The following is a 22,413-nucleotide window of genomic DNA, read 5'->3' on the forward strand; positions in this document are numbered from 1 at the left end:
AATCCTGACCTAAATGTAACAAGTCTAAATGTAACAACCTAAAAGCAACAACATAGCACAGGCTACAGGAATTTGAAAATCTGAATTTTCAAAGTTGCATCACAGATCCTTAGTAAAACCATCATCCCACCTTGCCTTCCAGAACTTGAGTCACTATGCACTTTCAGTAACAATGAGATGCGGTGAAGTAAGGTAGCCCTCAGGAAAAATGAAAGTTTTCAGACAGACTGAAATAGTAAAATATTGTTGCTTTGAGACTGAATCAATTCAGAGAGTCTGAAACTCCCACTTGGCATCTGGAGATATTTGCTCTGAAATATATCACCCCCCTTAGTTTCAGATGTAGCCACCTGTCTTGCTAAATACTGAAATACTGTGGTTGAGAATTGCCAAGAAAAAGAAAAGGGTTATCTGTGTTGCCCTCATTACTGTGACCACAGAGAAACATACACACGTATAAACGACGTAGCTTTAAAATACTGACAACAACCAAGCTGCATTTTGCAGCCAGTGCTGAGCAATAAAGAGCCTTTGAAGTTTGGAAATAATCCAGAAGTTGACTGAATTGAGTTTTTACAGATGTTTCTCCCCTGCAGACCCAGCACGGCTTATAATACAAATAAGCCCAGGAACAGGCTAGGTCACAGAAACCTTTGAGGAAGAAGAAAAGCCAAATCAAAGAATTTGCTGTGACATTTAAAAAGAACACCAAAACTTCGGTACAACTTTGTTTCTCCTCCCACTCTCTTATGGGACAGCTTATGCTTCCATACATCTTACGTTAACCACACTCTTGCAAACTGAGAATGTCTTGTTTTGAGAATACAAAACATTTCATGAACATCTGAAACCTTTCACAGGCAATTAATACAGATTTATCTTTTATACATAGAAAAACATTGATTCCTCTGCCTGGTATCAGATCAATGCATAACACGATAAACCTGAACGTCAGTGCTCTTCCATACCTCCAGACAGTGACTGCAATGACAGACAGGACTCCAACGAGGGACGGGAAGAACAGCAGGAAGATGAAGAGTGTTGTCATTTGAGCAGCTCTCCAGACCTTGTGGGGGGGTTGACAATTCATCATCAGACTGACCTTTAAAGAGATGAACATACACTTGGTGTTGGAATGGTGCTACCTGCCACTTCAACTGGATTTATGTCAATCCTGCTGAAATTTCTGGAGGCAACTGCTGGAACACCATTGTTTTCAAGAACTTCTTTTGTAAGAAATTGATAGATATACTGTACTTTTTAAAAAATTCAAAAGTACAGTCTATCAAATAGTAAGAGGCAAAGCAAGGTTCTGATGGGTTTGTTGCTGGGGAGGGGTTGTGTTTGCAGAATACACGAACGCACAGTTCAGGGAAGCTTGAATCCATGGCTCTAGTTACAGCTTTGTTCCAGTTCTACATTCAATGCTACAAACCACTCAATCCCCTAATAAATAATCTATTGTCTAGTCACACTACTAAGAAAAAGAAGTCTGAAAAGAAGAAAATTCCACCATGATCTTTAGCTGACTCACCCTGCTAAGACTTAGATTACTGGGGGGGCAGAGGAGGGAGCAGAGAAGTCACAGTCCCATCGACAGACTGTGTCTGTATAGACACATGTACACCCCTTAATTTCCCCAGCCTTTACTACTTTATTCTCTCCCCTCTCTAATTGCGCTCTTAACCTCTCCTTTCTACATTTCTTCCCTCTCAAGTGTCACAGGTTCATAATTTGAGGGTATGCATCTAAATTTTGCTCCTTCAATGCAAAAGCGCCCAATCAATCAAACCGCTCCCCTAAACTCCAAACTCATATCCTCCAATTAGACCTCACATTCTAAACCAATTCATTCCTGCTAAGATGCCAAATGCTCTAAGAGGCATAGTTCTTTATGACGAATGCATGTAAAGCTTGTTACCTTTTTCACAAAAAATACTATAGAAAACGATATCATCTGGATACCAGGCAGCAGAGGCGAGAAGAAGATACCAATCCTACCAGAAAGGATTTAGAAAAAAAAAGTTATATCTTCAGCGTTCACTGCACAGTGCTTACTGCACTAAAAGCAGAAAATTTCACCCTATCTTTATATATAGTTAGTGTTTGGTTACTGGTGGATGTATTTGTATTAACACTGATCTTATATCAATAAGTCAGCCTTTAAAAATATGCAACTTCAAACCAAACATATGGATATAGGTACACACATATCTGCAAAATTCTCTTATAATTTCAGTAGCATACACATTCTTAGAAGTAAGGAAGAAATAAGGAAGCTTTTCCAGTGTTTAATACTGAAACTATTTCAATAGGAACATTATTGCAGTGGGGAAGTAAGCAAATCTCCAGGCTGTTCCTTTTTCACCTTTCTCCTAGAGCAGGCAGCCACGAGGTGGACTAATTTGCCCGGATTCTGAATGCAGTTATTGCTATAACCTGCATAATTACAAAGAAAATGGGCAAGTCACAATACTTAAAAAGGTACTTAATATACTTTTTTCAGGCATTTATCCTGTTCTTTCCTCCATGAGGCAAAGCACCCATAGAAACGCCAGTCAGGATGTTCTGTGATATTCTTAAGTGCAAACAAAGTTTTGGACATAAATCCGCCACTTACCAGGTCAAAGTCTGTGCATAGATCAAATCTAAAACATTTCGTGCAATATCAAATTCCGGCACCCCCAGGCTTACACAGACTGTAGTTCCAATAATTCTGAGGAAAAAACAAAACAGCGCAATAGCGTTTACCAAGTGATAAAATCCCCTGTAGAAATCTCTGCAAAGAATCTCCTGAATATAGGCATCAGTAACAAATTATTCAGGGGGCTTCATTAACCATATGCCATGCAAACCAGCCACAGCCTGTTGATTAGACAGCAAATCAAAAATTAAACAGTAGAATAATGGAATAAGACCTAGGATATTTCTCATGCAACTTAAAAGAAGAAAAAAAAAAGGATTTATAACTATATCATAAATGTAAACATACTTTTCTGGTTAAACAGCTGAAACTGCAAGTTACCTCAGTACAAAACTGTAACAGCTTTTCAGTTCCTGAGTCCTGAAAAAACGGCCTCACTCAAAAATCTTGCAGAATGATACTCTTAACATATCCTGAAGTATAATCTACTTTAAATTAACAGAGGTCCCAAGTAGCTGAGACACAGACAGATAAGCAAGTACCCAGAGGATTCCTGCTGAGGACCTGGTGCTGAGTCTGGTGCTTTCCCAACAGTTTTGTGTAGGACGTTCATCACTGCTGACACTGTAGTTTGGTACTGTGACCTTCTGCTGGGAGTTGGCTTCCTATCCAAACAACATGAGGGCACAGAAGGACTAAAGGGAAGAGCTGTGGAGGGAGAGTCTTGAAGCTTTTCTCAATGTTGTTTGTTGTTTAATTAACATAAAAAAGTCCTAACTTGTAAACCAATCTTGTGCTCATTGCATGCAAAAGGCAAACAATCATTATGGACCTCCTATACAGGCATTGCCGGGAACTCTAAATGCTGGTGAACACTTAGTACTCTATAATCTCAAGTCATAAATAATGTCTGGCAGTAAAAAGGAGCACACAATGGATCTCAGAAGTAAATGACTTTTTGCTTATGCACTTAGCTGAATTCACTATCAGTTAAAAAAATACTTCCTTACATACCACGGCACAGAATTCTACACTTGGAAATCATATTGCATCCTTATTAAGACTTGTTAAAATAAGATTTTAAATCTGAGTACACTCTGTAAAGCAGTATAACCAATAGAAAAAAATTACAAACGGGCATGCTGAGGAAAACCAGTAGTGTTTCTGTGCGTATAGAGAAAAGCAGTGTTTTCTGCCCATGACTCAACTCCTGGTCCTTTGACACCCCATTTAGGAGATCTACCAGAGTACACTGCAGCTTCCTCCATGTCTGGTTTCCATCCAAAGGAAAAAAGGACACATTGGGAGAGCAGAACAGTACTCTGATCTCCTCCTAAGGAGCTGTGATATAGCCAAGGCACACACCCAGAGACCAGGCCTGGTGGAGACAACCAAGGAGGCATCAGTTGTGCCATAGACATGCTTCTGTTGTACTTCTCCTTTTCTCACATTGGAAAGAAAGGACCACATCTTTGGTGCCAATCTTTATGAATAAAAACAAGATTAAAGAAATAATACTTACCTTCGTACAAATTCTCCAAAGAAACAGCCAAGCAGACAAAATATGAAGTCAACCAGAACAAGACGATAGATATCTTGACCAACCAGAGTTTCCCAGCACTTTGAAAAAGAGAGGGGGGGGGGGGAAGAGTACATGCATACCCAGAAGTCAAAAATTATGCGATGTGAACATTCTTTGCTAATGCTAGGGCATCTAAAGCCTGGGCTGCAGACCAAAGACTTGTTAGCATCCTAAACAATCACAGCTGATCTCTCTTTGAGCAATGCTGCAAATAAGCTGAGACCTGATTTGGGTGACTCATTTTTTTCCCCACAGTTCATTTCTCTAAAGATTCTAATAAAGAAATGTCAGGACGGCAAATTCAGTTGTACAAGAGACTATATGTATTTTGCTTTGCTGGAGCAAGCCTATTATCAAAGTGGCTCCTGACCTGGTATTTTAAGTCAAAGATTTATATTTTTGAAACCTTACCTGTGACTCTGATGCAGCCACAATGTAAAGCCAGTAGTAGCACAGTATTCCAACAATTGATATCTTCAGGATGATATTTCTAGAAGGAAAAAGCAACAGTAACTGCACTGACAGTTGTTTCATAAGCTAATTGAAAGACATGATGGCAGAATGACCACAGGTCACGCATTATTACCTCCTTTTATAGTAACAATAGCACTGCACAGTGCCAGGATTAACAAGAGCTCTCCTCAGAGCTCAGGTGCAGCATTATTCTGCTGTCCTGGCAGAAAAGGAGCTGGCCATAATAACCTTGGCACAGGCCCCTGCTAAGCAGGCTGCTGGTTGGGTGTGTGAGCTTCACAGGGGAGGAAGGCCTGAGGGGCACTGGGGGTTAGAGTGTGCTAGATCTGGGCATCCATGGTGAAGCAAGACCTTCTCCCTCCACTCTCCTTCCTTTCCCTCGGTGGCCCACAGCACAGTAGACATCTATGGAAGCTACTAACAAAGCCAAGCCCAGTGTCACAGTATGCCTAATCAGGAGGGAGACAATACCCCATCCTCAGGCAGGGCTGCGACACTCCGGCAGGCTGACAGATGACAAAGAGAACATGGAGGGCAGAGCGTTCAAAAGCCTCTGGAGAAGACGCTGCTCCACTGCTCACCACTGCCTGCCGTGCCAACTAGACACGGTCTTCTGTCAAAAAAAAAAGAGTCAGTCAACTTCAGGCAAAAAGCACTAAGAGGAGGTAGCAATAATACCTGGTAATAGTGACATATATCTGGTGTCTGGGATTCTGAAATTTCTCCAGGAGTCCAAGCCACGAGTAGAAGAACGGGATGAATGAATTGAGGAGAGATGCAACAACGGGTAGCACCAACATAGCAGCTTGGCTCTCCAGGTCATTTTTATGCTCTTTCATGAACAGCTTTGAGAGGGAAAAAAACAAAAACAAAACTTAGAGCTGCAAGTAAAATTCCACCTTGAATTGTGTCCACAGAGGACACACCTCCCTGTATGTTCTTGGAGAGGCATAACTCACTCACTAGAGACTACCACTTTTATGGGCCCATGTTCTGCAGCACAGCACCCTTCTTTTTCCCCTGTCTTATACAAATACAGGGAGCAGTGTCAGCAGACCTGAAATGGACTGGTACCTCAGGCTGGGCAGGTGATCAGATGGGAGGAAGTTTCCTCACCATCTCATTAATCTGCTCTACAGTATCAATGAAATAATACAAATGAAATCCAAATTAGACCTAAGTCTTTGTCAGGGCCCTGACTGCATTCTCTCCCCGCTCTTAGGGATTTTGCTATCATCTTGATATCTCGTATAACAACGATGGTTTTGACAAAAGTCGAAAAGTCCGTAATACATGAACACATTGCTCTCAAATGAATGTTCCAATGCAATTACAAGGGAATGTGCTATCGCAGGACACATTAAAGCATTTGTTGCGGGGACTCGAAGCTCTGTTCCTGTATAATCAATCTTTCTTTACTTTCTCAACAGTGTTGTTGCATCTACATGGAGCTGGTCAATCTGACAGGCTGTGCTGTGCTAGGCTTGCCATGTTTCTTTTACTCTCCCTTACCCTCCCTCTGCACCAGATTGAAGAGATCCAAAAGGCATGTCTTTTGTTTAGATTCCCATACTACATAAAATAAAGCATTGCCTTCCAGGGTGAGGTCCCCAATCTTCCGGCTGGTGCTGAGCTTGCTGAAATAGTTACTGCTCCCAATCCACCCACAGATGCTCCTCAGAACTAGTGCAGTGTCTGGTGTCTCACTCAGGAGGATCCACATCAGTAAAACCTTCTATTACAAGTGTAAAAGCTATCCCAGATCTTTGAGCCTAAGCTGGGCAAGGGAGCAGCTACTGGAGGAGCTGTGCCAGCAGATCAGGGCATGTAGTGACCTCTGGCAGGGTGAGGCACTGTCAGGGACCAGCACAGCCAGGCTGCTCCGCAAGGGAAGGTGAGCTGGGAGTCAGGCATGGTAAGTGAAGCAGAGGCAGTGCCCTCACTGACACAGGAGTCCCTCAGCACCTGAATGAGGCAAACTGAGCACGTCCGGTGACTGCAACCAGGTTCAGCCAGCAGTTCTGATTGCCAGACAAGTCCATAGTGATGGGGCAGATCCAAGCTCAAGCCAGAAAGCCAAGTCCGGGGCACAGTGTCTGGATTAATGGGGCACATGGCCAGGCAGAGGCATGGCTGCAGCATAGCTGCAATGTAGCTCAGCTGGGGACCAAGGGCGAGAGGCTTTTAAGCCTCAGCTTAAAAGCAGCTCTTAAGCAAGGGAGGGGCAGACCTTGCTGAGGCATCTAGCTCCTTCTCTCAAGATCACCAGCTTCACTAAGTTGGTCATAAGCCCAGGCAGTCAAACCTCTGGGGTGGGGGGAACATGCTCAGACCCCTCAGATCCTACAGTCTTTCCACAGTCCCCAGTAGTGTGTGTCTTTCCAAACTAGCTTTTTAGGTACAGCAGAACTTGTGTGCATCAGCAGAAACAACAGCTATGCTTCCCTACCATCTTAATTGTGAACAGTCCACTGCTTGCATTCAGTCTAAGACACCCATGTGGAAAAATGCATCTCCAAAAAAGACTGCAAAATCTGTGCTTACCTTTAGATTATTAATGGAGAGGAAGTAAACACCGGCACAAGCAGCTACTGTGGTTCCAAAGGAAGCAACCCAAGAAGCAAGATGAATAATAATACGAACAACTCTCTCCTTAAGAGAGAAATTCAGAACTTCTTGGCTTACTTCAAAGAGGGCTTCCTGCAAGGAAACAAATGCTCAGAATTCCTCAGCCAGCAGCATAAAGCAAAACCTATTTAAACTACTTGAAGGAAAGTACTGAAGGAAAGACTTTCTTTAGAAGCTGAGTGCAGTAATAACTTGGGAACATTTACTGGACAATTTTGAATTCCTACCTGAAAAGTTGTTTCTCTCAACAGTTACACTATATTTCACAGCTAAGATCACAATTCTGCCTTCTGTTTATGAAATAGTTAAACAGCAAGAAAAAGAAACAGAAAAAATACTCTGTTTGGCAAGTATTTAATAGTCACAGAGATTCATACAATAGAACAAATACCTACAAATATTTATATGCATCTTAAAGAGAAGAAAAAGAAATTGCTAAGTCAACCCCAGGAGTTCAAACAAAATCAAACTTAATGATCAGGAAGACTGTTAAGTCTAGTACGAACAGGACAAGCATGCTTGAGTCACTCTGTCAGAGACTTATTTGTACACACAAACAAACCTCTTCTGTTCCGTACCTTTATTTGTGTGCTGAGATTCTTTTGCCTCAGCTTCACAGCTTTTTCGTTAGTTATATTGAAATCCCAAGTGCAGACAAGTTTGATAGCATTTCCAGGGTATGCCTGAGGGTCAATGAAGTTCTTGCGGAAGGATTTTGCCATGCTGCAATGAAAATTAAATTTGTGAGATGAATAATGGAGAAATACACCAAGCCTTTACAGCAAGACAAGAAAGGGGATTTGTCTTTCCACCCCCCTCCTTGGCTAATGGACCTATGTCAGAGCATTTCACATAGAAGATGTGGAAAGTAAGTTTTAATGCAAGAAGCAACTCTTCCACATTTCTTTCTCCCAGTTGCTGTGGTAATGTTTGCCTCTGGAAGGCCATGTTAATGCCAGAAGATATTAGAAGCAACAGCTTACAAAAGGGGGATCATGATATTCATTAGTTTGAGCTGGGATTATCTGCAGGGCCCCTTCTGTTCTTCAGTTATTCTTCATCCATCCAATAAAGGTTTGATGTGAGACTGCCTTTTGAGCAGAATCTTCTACTTAAACTCTGGAAGTGGAAATAATGACTTGCAGAAACATACTCAGGCCAAAGCGTCCCATAGTTACTACAACCCACCATTTTACTTAGCAAGTGAAATAGGAATATATAGCTTACCTGAACACCAAGCTAAACAAACAGATGACAAAGTAAATTCCAACAGTGAAAATATAGGCCAGCTGCATGTTGTAAGATGCACCATTTTCTGTCTTACTGATTGTAGCATTTGTGTAAAAGCCATAGTAGAGTACTGTTTCTTGAAAATAACCCTGAAAAGATACAGACATCATTCAGAACATGTCATCTGCATATGGTGTGAAGTACCATCATCTGAAGCCCAATTCATGGAATGGGAGCAGTCCCATTCCCTGCTGTGATTAAATTTCTCAGTATCAGGCCTTTTATTTTCCTTCTATTTACTAAAATCTTCCATAGTTTTGAGAGCTTCTTGAGGCATATAATGACTCTTATCCTTGCAAGAATCACTGTGCGATGGTAGTGAGCACTCAACACGTTTGCAGGATTCAGTCTTCTCTGAAAATTTCTGAAGATGGAAAAGCATAACTGCTTCTTTCTTAGGAGCAAAGTTCTGTAGTGACAGACTGTAACAACTACGATGGATCCAAGAAGGAAACGCGCAACATTTATCACTTGAATTACTATATTATAGTTGAACTCTTGCAATGGTGGCATTACTTTGCAAAGGTAAACAGCATTACTACAGAATACAACACTTCAAAAGCAATTCTACATGGGAAAAGCTCACACATTTACGGTTTAAAAAGCTCTCTTCTCAGCTAAGCACTAATAAGAGCAGAGTTCTGTTTATTAACTGGATAAATCCTTTAACACAGTAAAATTGACATAATTTTTATGACAGTCAAAAGAGGAAAAAAAAGAGAATGAGTATTCTTTTCAGATCACTCAGTTGATAAATACTAGCAGAATTAGAGCAATACAAAAATCTTCCTTTAAAAACAGTTTGGGACTTTACTCCCTGAGTATAAAGATCTTGACACACAGTGAAAAGATCCTCCTGTTCACAGGCCGCAGTGAGTTCAATAGCTTGCAGAGATCTGTGTGCTCCTTGCAGGAATTAAGTTTAAGAAACAAGCCAAGTTCACAGGATCACACATAGAAATCTGCACTGTATTTTCAGAGGAAAATTAGTATGGGTAAAAATGTTCTGCTGAAGACTATTTCAGGAAGGCCTGGCTTCCTTTAGGTTTCTTCCACCGCATTCTGAAAGACTGATTAAAAAATTCCTGAAACACTGTTGAACACAGCAATCAGGATGACAGTATGACACGTGCATCAGAATGAGACCCATTCATCTCACTCTGGGTCAATGTTTGTTACAGCTTCTTCTTCCAAATATGTACTAAATATTTTCTAGTAATATAAAAATCTAATTCCATCCCTTAAGAAGAAATAATTCCTTTTTTATTCTATCATGGATTTTTAAAGTATAACTGCTTGCACACAACGATAAAACAAATCTGCTGTTACATACTTACAGCTCCAGTGATCAGCTCCAGACCCGTGAATGAAAGATTATTCGGTTCTGCTGCAAAAAACTGAGGGATTGTTATGAAACTGAAGTTTATGAGGAATGGGAAGATGTTGAAAGTAAGCAGCCACTTCAAGAAAACAAAGTAAGAAAGAACACTGGTTCCAAACTCGCCACCAATGATCTTCAGAGTCTTGTGCCATAATTGAAGTAGGTGAAAATATTCTGACAAGCTATTCTTAAATCGCCGACATGACTAAAGTGCAGGAGAGGAGAGAGAAAGAATGAATCTCAGCAAGCAGCCTTACACAGGACTCAAATTCACGTAATACAGCCTCACATTTTTTACATTTATGTTTTGATGATAGGAAGACATTTCCCCCACTACATGTGCTGTAGGATGCTTAGCTGGGGTTCCTAAGTGCTACCATAATGCAACTCATTTATTAATAAACACTGCAGCAATGAACCGGTTCTTTGGTAAGCAACACAAAGCAAAATACCAAAGACCTCTGGAGATGGTAACGACATTGTAGCTAAAGTTGTTTATTCTACTGTGATTGTCAGAAATGTGTGACACTTACCACTGCCACTCTGTTCAGACACTGTGTACAGCAGTCCAATTGATTTCTGCGGCTCCCTGATTTTTTTGTTATTTCTTTAAGAACTTTATTCCTGTGGAAGAGCAGGGCAGGGAGTGACAAGTGTTACAGTCTGCGTAGTACTTAAAGCAAGAAGTCAAAGAAGCTGCTGCAAATACAGGGTGATACATGTGCTCACGAACAGCAGAAGAGTAATGAAATATGGGGATTGCTCTGCTGGCTCTTCCTTATTAGTTGATACCATGGCCCTTGTCCATTACGAGCTGAGCTATGACAGCATGTTCTAACCTCTCAACTAACTTATTGCTGGGAACAGATTTAAATATATTCTGTGATGAAACAAAGTGACAGCTCAGACCATGTGGTTTCTTCTTCATTTTCAGTGTCCAACACTTAAGTTTCTTTTGAACAGAAATCACAAGTCATCTTTCGTAATAATCTCTCTCATGGTAATATAAAACAGAATAGCAAGGCATTGCTTCTCATCCATAGAAAGGACAATGAAACATCTCTATGTTAAAGTTATTTTTCCCTGCAAGATGTTACTTTGTAAAAAGTGCATTAACAAGTAATTTCAGTTCTTTCATACTCAAAGTGACTAACCAAGGTTGAGCAGCTGGCAAACACTCGCATTCGATAAGCAGATGCCAAAATCATAGTGCCTGTAAAACTAAACAGAAAAACTTCTACTTTTACCTGATCTCTCTCTTTTTTTTCATGGTCTCTGGCATCTTCTGGATTGCTTTGATCCTTTCATGGGTGGACATACTTACAAGATTTCCAACTAACTTTGCTTCTGCACAAAAAGCATTAAAGATCCAAAATTTGAAATGATAATAATATATTAGTTCTTATACAAAGTCTTAAACGGATATAACAACATTCCCCATTTTCACTACTACCAAGGCGCAGTAAGTTCTGAAACATAATAATTCTCCTCTGAATACCCCTAGTATCATCAGTTCTCTAATACAGATTCATGGAAGTAGCACAATACTGAATGCTGAAAAATATATATCACTCTTGCCCATTGCTGGCTTAGCACTAATATGAAGAGCTGCAATATAAAGGAAAACAAACTACCGAAAATCAAGAAGTCTGGTATATTGCTTGTTCACTGCTTAATAGTTACATTTCTAAGACACCGCATATTGACTTAAAAGCTAAATTTCTATTTTATTTATTCTATAATCTTAGTTAATGTTAGCACCCAAACTTAGTGCTAAGTATGAATTAGACAAAATTGTATTACTTGACTATAAGGTTGTCTTTACATAGTTGGAATTTGATGCTAATTTCAGACATACAGCAGCTGAAGATGATTTATTAGTTGGCCAAGCAAATCCTAATAGCTTAGCATTTCTTTCTACAGTTTAACATATATTAGCACAGCACTGTTCTTCATTTATTGTGGGATTTCAGCATGCTAGCAGAGTATAAAAGACACGTTACTTGTGTTAAGACAAAGCCAAGTTGTTCACATAACCACAATTGTATATGCAATTCTGAAAATAAATTAAGAACAATACCAATCACATCATCCCTGTACAAGATGCTACATAATATTAAACCACTCCTCTAAACTCCTACCTTCTTTATACGCTTGATCTGTTTCGGAAAGGCCGCAAGATGTCATGAAGATCTCATCAGCTGATCTTCTGTTGCGTCTTTGAATAAAGCTAACTGAACAACATGCGCTGTTTAGTAAGCATAGATATCTGGGCCCTGGGACCAATCCACAGCTATTCTCACAGTACTCAATGCATCAACCGTCTTTCATGCCATTATTCAAACACTAGTGACTGTATTTCCCCAAAGCATCTACCTTCCAGCTATGAAACAGATGAGTTTGACCACAGCTTGCTTTGCCTCTTCTTCCTAGTAGGCTAATGGCCAATCTGCTCAACATTACATCCCCCCTTCTGAGCTGCAGCACTCTAGTTTATGTGGCCTCAGTGGTCTAATGTGTCTGTTAGTTAACGCTCATGTTGCAGGTCTTCACCAGATGCATTGTTTAGATCTACTGGTCCCCCAAAGTTAGCATCACTTCCATTTTGAGCCAACTTCCTTTATAGCAATTTAAAGGAATCAGAAAATCATCTGTGCCTCCTTGTGGAGATACTTCTTGGACTTTCAGCACAGAGACACTTATCCTCTAGTTGGAAATCCATCTCTCCTTCCCAATGTTGAAAAATTCAGCTACAATGATGTAGGATGGTAAAACAGAATTTATGTTTTATGATTCCTCTTATTACATAAAGAACTTCATACCTGAACTGGAAGGCTTTTAAATGTTTATTATTTTATGGAGGGTGAGACTGACATTCAACATTCCAATTCACCACAAACTTTATGTCTTACCTGCAGATGCATTGGAAAGCCTGTGGGTATATGGGTGATCCAGTGGATAGAAGGCAGAAGGTGGGCTGTATGCCAGTTCTGACTCAGGCTCAAAGGAAGGATTGTCTGTTGAAGGCAATCAGAATTATACAGAAAGCCTTCTGCTACTATGGATTATTTACAAACACTAAACATCAGGCCTGTTAATCAAATACAGCTCTATTGCAAACAGAGCAATACATCCCAAAACAAAAATCCTACACTTTGCTCCAATGTACATTTTAGTAGTCAATGAATTATGCAGCCCATAAAAGCCTGTGTTTACTTTTCTCAACTGATCTGTTAATATAACATCTGAATTCCACCTAGGAAAAAAGGGGAAAAAAACCCCACTGCCACCAAATACAAAGATATACAGAGACTTGAGCTTTCCAGAGCTGCAGGACTCCCTCAATACAGGGTGGTCAGTTACTTGGTTCAGTATTTCTATAAGCTGTTCATATGAGAAATTACATACCCTGGCAATTTCCATACGGATTTCTGCTTAGGACACCTACTCTTGGTAAACTTGGGCTGTATTCAGAGCCATGTCTCATGGAGGCCATTGGTATGTCCAGAGGGTAGTTCTGTCCTCTACCACTGTGCTCTCTGTAGGAACCATTCGGTGAAGAATCGTAAGGGTTTGGGTGAGAGAACTGATTCTTTTGAGAATTCCTCCTGTGTGAGCAACAAAAAGGAAAGCCTTGAGTGCCAGAAAGACAACAGACATATTTACCTTTGAACAGACAGCCTTAATAAATTGTTACCTTTTATCATCAAGTTTGAGTGTATTATAAAACAAACTCAGATTTGTATCTAGAACGCAAACATCATAATTCTGATTTGATCATCAACTGAATTAAAAAGACTAAAACCTTTCTCCACCTGAAATTAGCACCAAGTCTACTTAAATAGGTGTTATGTGTTTGGAAAATGAGGACATCCAAGGTTATGGCACATTGTGAAAACTACTGGAACTAAAGTATACCCATGATGTCTATGCCATAAATCCTAAAATACATTTAACTGGTAAATTCATATAACATGTAAAAAGCAAACATTTCTCTTGAACGCCACCTTCCTGATGAACAGCTTTAAAAATCTTAATCTGAGAATGGAAGCATAAAGGAAGAATTGAAGAATTAAAAGAATTCTACAAATTAAAACTGTGGAGAAAAAAAAACCCTGCATTATAAATACAGAATTCCATTTGTTACGGAACAGCCACAACAGTAAAATCACACAAACTTACCCTCTGTCAATCTCAAGCGTTTCTGAGAAGTGGTAGTCTGGATTTTCAAAGGCTTCGTTGTAATGATATGACATGATGAGTCCTTGGTTTGGGGGAAGAAATCTTCCTTATTTTTGTCTCTACCGCTTCAGTAGTATGTTCATGGGAAGATTAATTTTTGACCTAATTGCAAAACAGATGCACATGCATACAAAATGAGAAAAAGGAAACTTCACTTTAGCATCTGCGTTTGGCAGAAGATTTTGCTGGCTTGCTCAAAAGGTAACATTGAACTGTATATATGGGAAATGGTACCAGCTTCACGCTCTAATTTTATTCTATTTACCATCAGGAAATTAGGGTCCTAATTAGGGCCTATCACAAACTAAGGAACTGGAGCGCAGTATGTAGACTTCCCCGGTACTGACGAAGAAGCCAGGCCAGGTTTTAGAAGCATGCTGAAACATTAAAAAGAAGAAAATAAGTTCCCTTTCTTCCTCATACAGGAAAAGCCAAACACACAAATTCTCCTTGAGTGCTGTAGCTCCAAACCCAAAGAGGAGGTGAAGTCTGTCCACTTCCTTACTAACAGCAGCATCTCTAAGCCTCAGCTGCGAACACAGGACCCACTGGACCACTGCTACATACACAGCTGGCATTATTTACAGATCTGTTCTTAATGAGGGCTGGTCTAAAGACTTAATGTCTTGATCCTGTAAATAGGTTTATTTTTAGCTTTATTTATTACAGAAAGCTCCATTTTAGCCTTAAACAAACCAGACGCGGGCGGAGTTTAATGTTGTCATCAGGAATGAAAGCGTCCAGATAAGTTGGTGAAAAGGGAATCTTGTATTAGAGAAACAGAATCCAAATAGGCAGTTTTTGCACTTAATCAAAGGTCATACTCAAAAATTAGAAAGGAACCAATTGTTAGGGTTGCTGTTAAAGGCACTGTGCCACATTTGATCAGCTGGAAAACTCTTCAACAACAGAGAAGAAAAAAAGAAGATAAAGGACAGGTTTGGCAAAATCAATCAGCCCCTGCTTTTACCTCGCCTCCACTTCTACAAAAACAGGGCTGCATTACATTTAACAGTACAGTCACAACTAATTTTTCTGTCTGCAGTGGTTTTCATTTCTTGTTTCTGCTGCAGTAAAGGAACTATGACATGAGTGAAATTATCTTCAAGATGGACAATTGTACTGTGTCTACTTTCTGAATGCTTGTCAAAGTCTTCTCATTATGCTAACATGAGCTCTTAAGAAATTATTATTGTGTTATTTACACAACAAAAGACCTTGGAAAATAGTCGGAAATCTTGCAGTCTGACATACAGTTGTAGAACAGATTTTGCAAAGCGATTTTCATATAAACATAGATAACTGACTGAATTAAAACTCTTTTATTTTACTCAGCAAATTGTCTGCACTTTCTTGCACATTATATCATGATGAAGCATGTTATAACGAGGCCCATGTCTTCAGCAAATGTTCAGTAAAAAAAACAAAAAAACATACCGAGCAACTTGAATGTATACTGTGATCACCCATCCCTTGTGTAAATAATGGAATGGGGTTTCTGCCAACCAGAAACTATAAATATAGCTTTTCCTAAGCAACACGTGCTTTTCTGGCAACAATCTCATACCTACAGAGACAGACCAAAAATTCTCACATATTCAGGAATTAGCAGGCCCTTATCCCCAAAGAAAACCAGCAATCACTCCCGGAATCTAAGGTTCTTCCATGAAAAATCATGGGAAGTTTTATTTGACAGAAACCACTTAGCACCCGATGATCTTTCGAGATCTGGCTTCCAATAAATCTGAAGTTTCACATAACGTATTTAGGAATTAGCACATTCTGTTCTTATGCTCCACTTAAAGGCATGGAAACTCGATTCTCAAAAGAGATAATCACAGTCCTCTGAAAAGAGATGCCTGGAAGACTAACTTTCCCTCTATAAAAATGTTTTTCATTTCAAATTGTAATGAAAAGCTAAAAAATAAGATGATTTTTTCAGAGGAGGGAATTTCTCAGGCAACTCTCTTCGAAGAGAAACAAAAATCACATTTTTCCATTTCTCACCTGGTTTCCCAGGGACCCAACCCCGTCACTGAAGACTCAGCCATCCAGAAAGCCGGGCAGGCAGCCTGCCAGCAAGGAAGCCAGAAAGCTGACCACTGATCTAACCAGCTCGACGGCTTGCCTGGTCTTCTTTCAAATTGCAGAGAAAATGGATATTTTCACAGAAAGGTTCTGTACAATCAGCATTACCCAGAGGCAAGCTGTTCTGGTAGGAAACATCAACCAGCTCAACAGAAGTGCATCCAACCAGAAAAAAAACAGATCAGCGTGACTTAAAAGTACATCCATTACTTCTTTCTCTTACTCCTTTTAAAGAGCTCAAGCATATCCACGAAGGCTTGCTAAGACACTGAGATGAGCCCCAGACAGAATCCAGTGACTCCACCATTATTTTATTTCCTTTGAGTCTTACGGTGCAGTTTATGCCAGAATTTCTATGAAAATCCACAAGGAGATTTATAGTATAGCCTGGAGCCCAACATCTGAAGCCACTACAGAGCCAGTAGAAAAATGTTTTTTCTCCATCCCCAAACTTTGGGGGATTTTAAATAAATTCCCCATGCATAACAGGACAAATTCAAATCTCTGCGCTTTATTCTTGAAAAACCTAGACATTTTGCCCTTGCTGCCTGAGAACATTCAATTCCAAATCTTGAACAGCATTTAGAGTCTGAACATGGATAACCTGTACATTTCCTGACTGAGGTGTGGTCACCCAAAGTTTATCATGCTCTCCGATATATGCTGTAGGGTGGAAGGGAAGCATATGCGTGCCTATGTGCTAAGGGTGTACAAGTGGCATAGCAAGGCTGTACCACTGGCATGTCAATCCACCCACTTCCTCCACCCCAAACCCGAAGATTGTGAGAAACTCTGCCTATCAAATCAGATGCACACGCTATAGGTATAGTCTTGGGTTCAATGTACTGGCATTTTATAAATTCCTGACCAGTTATAGTTCATGGGAGAGAGACAGAGGCAAGTAATATTCAAGCTAAATAATCTCTTCCCTCTCTTTGACCTATGATGGGATCCAGTAAGTAGGAAGAGCTGTGAAGTTTAGTATCAGCTTCTCTTTTAAAAAGTTATTTTATTGATGAAAAAATCTTAGCAGGAAAAAAAAGGTCATTTGTGAAGGAAAGACAAATAGCAGGAGCTTGACAAATCTTGCATTTGCAGAGCAGCGTCCATTTGTCAGAGGATCATTTTGGTTTTCAGCAAGCAACTGGACAAACCTTGTGTTCCCTCTCTGGAGAACAGGAATAAGGACACAAAATGGTCTGAAGACTTACAGGCTCTTTGGTTAGGTGGGTTTAAGATCCATATGTAAGTAACTTACAGGATAGGTAGAGTGGGTCCTTGCCATTTAAATCATTAAACGCACACTCCTTCACCTTGTAACAATACAGAACAGGAAATTCCACGCAGTGTAGACCTGTGCTTCTGGATCAAGTCCTAGAAAAATAAGTGCCTTCACATCGCAAACCAACAGTCTTAATAAAATATTCTAGATAGACTCATCCACTCCTATTTGGATCATTCCCTGCTATAGCCACTAATCCTCATTTAGAAAATTAATCAAACATGAATGTCTTGCTTAACTAGCACTTTGTCCTGATATTAAGCTTCTGGAAAGCCACTTACACCTTCAAGTCCTTTACCTGTCATGCCTCAGTAAGGATGACTAAAAAAAGCAAATTCTAGTTATGCAAATCTTGAAGCTAAGAAAACCCAAACAGTAAGATCCAGAACTACAAGGAAACGCAACATCATAGTTTACTTAATAATGTCAAAAGAAGGAAACAGAAATCATGGAAGAAGGATTCAGAAGGTTGAATGTGCTCTTTTATCATAAAGATCTTTTCATTTTGTAGAGTATGGCTGGACAGTTCCTCACTTATTTTTATTAATGAATTCCTTTCCTGTTTCACATGTTCTATGCAGCTTCTAAGTGAAAAATCAGATTGATTTCTGAAACCAAAAGTGAGTTTGAGAGACAGACCAGAGTTAAAATTAGGCTAAATGCTGCATCAGGAACTAGGTTCCATTACTGACCACTACCATCTCACTCCCAACAGTTTAAACACAGGTGCAACAACCTAGGAAGTCCCTCAGAAAATCTAAAAAGCCTGTAAGCTGAGGCTAAGCAAGCACAACACTTGACACATTAGCAATGAAACAAGTGTGAATCACACACGGAAGCGAAGGACACTTTCCTTTTATGCAAACTGCTACAGCACCCGGTCTTTCCCGACAAACGCCACCTCTTACTGGCCTTTCCCTGTGTTTGTACTGACGTCAGCGGGATTAATACTAGACACTGATGAAGATTACTTTAGACCTTCAGACAAATTCAGCAGTGTAAACTGTGCCTGTTACAGGCCATCTCCCCGGTGAAAGACAACACACGGTAGCAGTAAAGACTGCTCTGCTCACTACTGGAGGGGCAAATGACAGGCAACAAACCGGGGAGGGAAGGGGGAGAGTGGCAGTGTCCTCATTACAGTCACAATGCTGTTGTCCCTCCCAACACCCTGCTGGACCGCAAGCTCACAAAGGAACGTACTTCCTAGTCCTGCAGTGCAAGGCTACGCACCAGAACACAGACCTGGTCCTTTCCTGCCCTCCCATCCTTTCCTGGTGAGGACAGGGCTGCAGAGGAGCCAGGCAGGCTGGCAGGAGCAGGTAGAGCAGTGTCCATCTGACACATGGGGAATGTCCTACTGTTGGACTATTTGCCCTCAGCTGGCCGCTCCCATCTTCTCTGGCTACTGCTTCAGTCTGTTGAGCTCAGTCCCTTATCTGCTCCTTAGCCAATTTTTGCACCTGTTCACTTGTATGCGCTATCCTTTCCAGTTAACATAGCTCTTGTAATTCCCTCTCCTCGAAAAAAACACAGTAAGACCATAATGTTTTCATACTGTCCACTCTGTTTCCAGGTTAAATCTCTTCTCTCACCTGTGGCTGCTTAGACAAGGGAGAGGAGCTTTCTGAGAGTCAGCTACTTCATGTTTGCATGCTGTCTCAAACAACAGGACTCTATTCCTTCACCTGAGTTTAGGCACCTTTGTGATAAACATGCTCCTGAAACATTCAAAAAATCATTACAATGATTTTTTGGTTTAACTTTAGCATTCCGTTAAGTGCTGTAAGGACTGGGGCACATGCTTCAAAGTTTTTGCTTACTGGCAGTGGATGAAAGCTCAGATAGTTCATTAATTCTGTGAAATTCATAGTACTCTCCCTAATCTACCACAAATACCTGCTCCTCCACCTAAAAGGCCTCACACAGTCATAATTTTTATGGACTGAAGTACATAACAGTAATTTTGTATTAGCTAACCTTTTCCCCAGAGATCCCTTTGATAACAAGTCCCTTTGCCTTTGCTGCTTTGTTGCTTTGCCTACCTCTGACCCTAGGCTGCCAACTTAATCCTTTAGGAAAACTGAGGGCTGGGTGAAAAGGAACAAAAAAGGGATAATATAGAACAAAAGGAACAAAATCAGGGATATATAACTATTAAAATTATAAAGAGCCAACTGAATACTAAAAACAGTATACCTAGCAGAGAGAGGAAAGAATAGCAGGAATGGGATGCTGCCAACAGAATTATGTATTATTTCCATAACACTTGAAGGACGTTACCCAGCTCGGAGTCTGATCATCATGAAAAAAACGCTAAGGCAACCACCACTTCATACCAGTGCAAGTCAGTCCTATGAATTTCCAAACTACAGACTAGCGCATTCTTTGCACATAACAGGACTGAATCTTGCTTTGGAAAGCAAGCTCTTAAAGTCTTTCTATTAACCAATATTACCAGTTACTAGTACTTGGAGAAAACGTTTGGTTACAAAAAAAAGCAGTTTTCAAGCACACCTGTTTACCAGAACGGTTCTAAAGTTTTGCCTTAAAGCAAGCTTGTTTATCCTGTACATGTAATGGACACCTATCCAGTTTAAACGCAAGCTTCCAATTACACTTTAATGAGAGGTATCAGTTACAGGACTCTCATTCACAAGTTCAATTAGAAAACCTTATGAACTCTACACACATGATAATTTTAGACACTGAGCAATGTTTTAAAGATACACAGTGTTGTTGAGCTAAAGAAAAGGCATTCTTCTGTTTGTAATTTCTAGCTTAACTTCCTGTTAGGATATTGTCATGTCATTACTATTTGCGCAACCAGCATTTAAGATGACCCTGAGGGAAAACAAAAGCTATTCACTATATTCTAGCAAATCAACTAAGAAGCTAGGAAATGGCTGGGTTTTTTTTTTTTTTTTTTTTTTTTGCTTGTTTTGTTTTAACTAGCAGAGAATCAATATTTTCAGAGTTTTTTTCTAGCTCTTCAAAATCCCTATAAGATACTTTCAAATTGCTGGACAAGTAATTTCACATAAACTCAATACTTTTTTCAGACACTGTATTTTAATTTAGCTATACTTTGTATCTTGTTAGTGTGTTAAGATTCTCTTCCACAATGAACATAAGAAGCTATGGACTATACAAGTCATACTTAGAGGTCTTTTCTCAAAAATGTGGCCAGGAACACCTCCTTAAAGTTCTAGTTCCTGCAGCAGGAAGATGCAGTACCATGACACCTCACCACTGTCATAGCAGGAATAAAAGTCCTCCTTACTTTCACACATCCCATGCCCTAAACTCTGAAAATGAAAGAAAGAAAACCAAATAGACAAAAAAAAAACAAAAAACAAAAAACAACTGAAACTCTTTGCATTGGGCAGAGGACTGACGTATCAGCCCAGAACAGGTGCCATTTCGATGGCACTGCCTTGCACAGGCAGCCAGCTGCTACCGCTGTCCCATGCCAGTCCCTGTCCACGTGACAGCCCTGATGCAGAACCTGCACTTCAACCAGTCACTTGAACGTGGCTTGAGCTACAGACTGCTGCTTCTGCTACAGGGAGAAGGACCACGCTGCTTTTGGTCCCAGGACCGGCCAAGGAGAGCGTAGTGACGCACTGGCAGGGAAGGGGAAGTCAGCACAGCCTCCCTGCGGCACCACTGATGGCTCACAGATGAGCTGTACTGTAACAGAGTGTCCTGGGGGCAGAGGCTCGGCAATAATCTTGGGTGTGAAGGCTTGGCTTTTATTTATATTCAATCTTGTGCCTGGAAACACCTCAACCTTCATAGCATAATGGAAAAAAAGTAATGCAGAAAGTAAAGAAAAAGGGGATGACGTTTAGGTAGTAAGCCTATGCATTTGGAGGGATTGGTAGAGTGCTTGACCAGGAAGAACAAGAATGTTTAAACAGAAGATTTCGCTGCCTCTTTAACAAAAAAAATACTTCTGGCTTCCCATTACACACTGTTTGGAAAATGCAGAGCTACACCATTCACTAGCAAGCACTCTCCAACACACAAGCTATAGCAAAGTGAGAAGGGATGTCATGCCGCAAGCGAGCCCAGCAAGGCCGGTGCAATGCCTCACAGGCTGAAGTGCAGCATCCTGGCGAAACACATCAGGGGAGGATGAAAATTGCTGTGACAGTTAATCCTGCATGGGCTCAACCCTTCCAGCTGGAGAGGACAAAAGCTCTCCCGTGACTAACGGGGAGACAAAGCTGTGATGTGCCGTGAGGCACCGCTCCGGGGGCCTGCTCACCTCTGGGCTGGCAGAAGGAGGGTACATCTCCGTGCCCACGTGCAGCCCAGCCCCAAAGGTTATGTTCCTCTAGACAGTGAGCGTTAGAAAACTGCAGGAGCCTGTCAGGCCATCTCAGGTGCCTCTGCCAGCCCCGGGGCATGGAGAAGCCACCTTCCAGCCCCACTGTCAGCCAGCTGGCGAAACCCCCGCTCGGACCACCGCGGGCCCCACGGTGAGCACCTCCCCTGTGCCAAGCCCCTGGTGACTGCGCAGCCCCTCGCTGCTGGGGACAACAGCCCTAGAAACCAGTGCAGACAGCGCAGAGCCACAGCGGCGAGCGGCGTCTGGCATGGCCCCAAGCCCTGGAGACCCCCCGGCAGCGGCCCCTTACCTGCCTGCCTCCTGGAGAGGCGCAGCCTGGCCCCAGCTTGCCCCACGCCAGGCGCCCGCGCCAGGCACCCAGGGGACAGCCACTCCGTGCTGACTCCTCCCGGAGCCCAGGTCCCGCGTCCCGCCCTCGTCCTGGGCTCAGCGGGAGCCCTGTGCC

The 22,413-nt window shown here is 41.2% G+C and overlaps 1 protein-coding gene across 4 annotated transcripts in view; it reads right to left on the minus strand.

The window, feature by feature from the left end:
- TMC5 (transmembrane channel like 5) overlaps positions 1 to 22,413 on the minus strand; it is a 30,164-nt gene that overhangs the window by 6,433 nt on the left and 1,318 nt on the right. For 2 of the 4 annotated variants that reach the window (XM_064520322.1, XM_064520323.1), the window contains 16 exons: positions 14,182 to 14,343; positions 13,408 to 13,607; positions 12,912 to 13,016; positions 12,141 to 12,233; positions 11,247 to 11,346; positions 10,533 to 10,623; positions 9,956 to 10,204; positions 8,556 to 8,707; positions 7,907 to 8,051; positions 7,245 to 7,400; positions 5,379 to 5,545; positions 4,638 to 4,716; positions 4,167 to 4,264; positions 2,621 to 2,716; positions 1,922 to 1,997; positions 969 to 1,102 (listed from right to left, as the gene is read on the minus strand). In XM_064520322.1, coding sequence (XP_064376392.1) covers positions 969 to 1,102; positions 1,922 to 1,997; positions 2,621 to 2,716; positions 4,167 to 4,264; positions 4,638 to 4,716; positions 5,379 to 5,545; positions 7,245 to 7,400; positions 7,907 to 8,051; positions 8,556 to 8,707; positions 9,956 to 10,204; positions 10,533 to 10,623; positions 11,247 to 11,346; positions 12,141 to 12,233; positions 12,912 to 13,016; positions 13,408 to 13,607; positions 14,182 to 14,255 — 2,015 coding nt within the window. In that variant the 5' untranslated portion in view covers positions 14,256 to 14,343. Of the gene's footprint in view, positions 1 to 968; positions 1,103 to 1,921; positions 1,998 to 2,620; positions 2,717 to 4,166; positions 4,265 to 4,637; positions 4,717 to 5,378; positions 5,546 to 7,244; positions 7,401 to 7,906; positions 8,052 to 8,555; positions 8,708 to 9,955; positions 10,205 to 10,532; positions 10,624 to 11,246; positions 11,347 to 12,140; positions 12,234 to 12,911; positions 13,017 to 13,407; positions 13,608 to 14,181; positions 14,344 to 22,257; positions 22,400 to 22,413 lie in introns of those variants that run through there. The other 2 variants (XM_026112077.2, XM_064520324.1) reach the window with 2 other exon arrangements.

Source organism: Dromaius novaehollandiae, chromosome 14 (genome assembly GCF_036370855.1).
Source record: "Dromaius novaehollandiae isolate bDroNov1 chromosome 14, bDroNov1.hap1, whole genome shotgun sequence".
In the NCBI taxonomy this organism is placed as follows: domain Eukaryota; kingdom Metazoa; phylum Chordata; class Aves; order Casuariiformes; family Dromaiidae; genus Dromaius; species Dromaius novaehollandiae.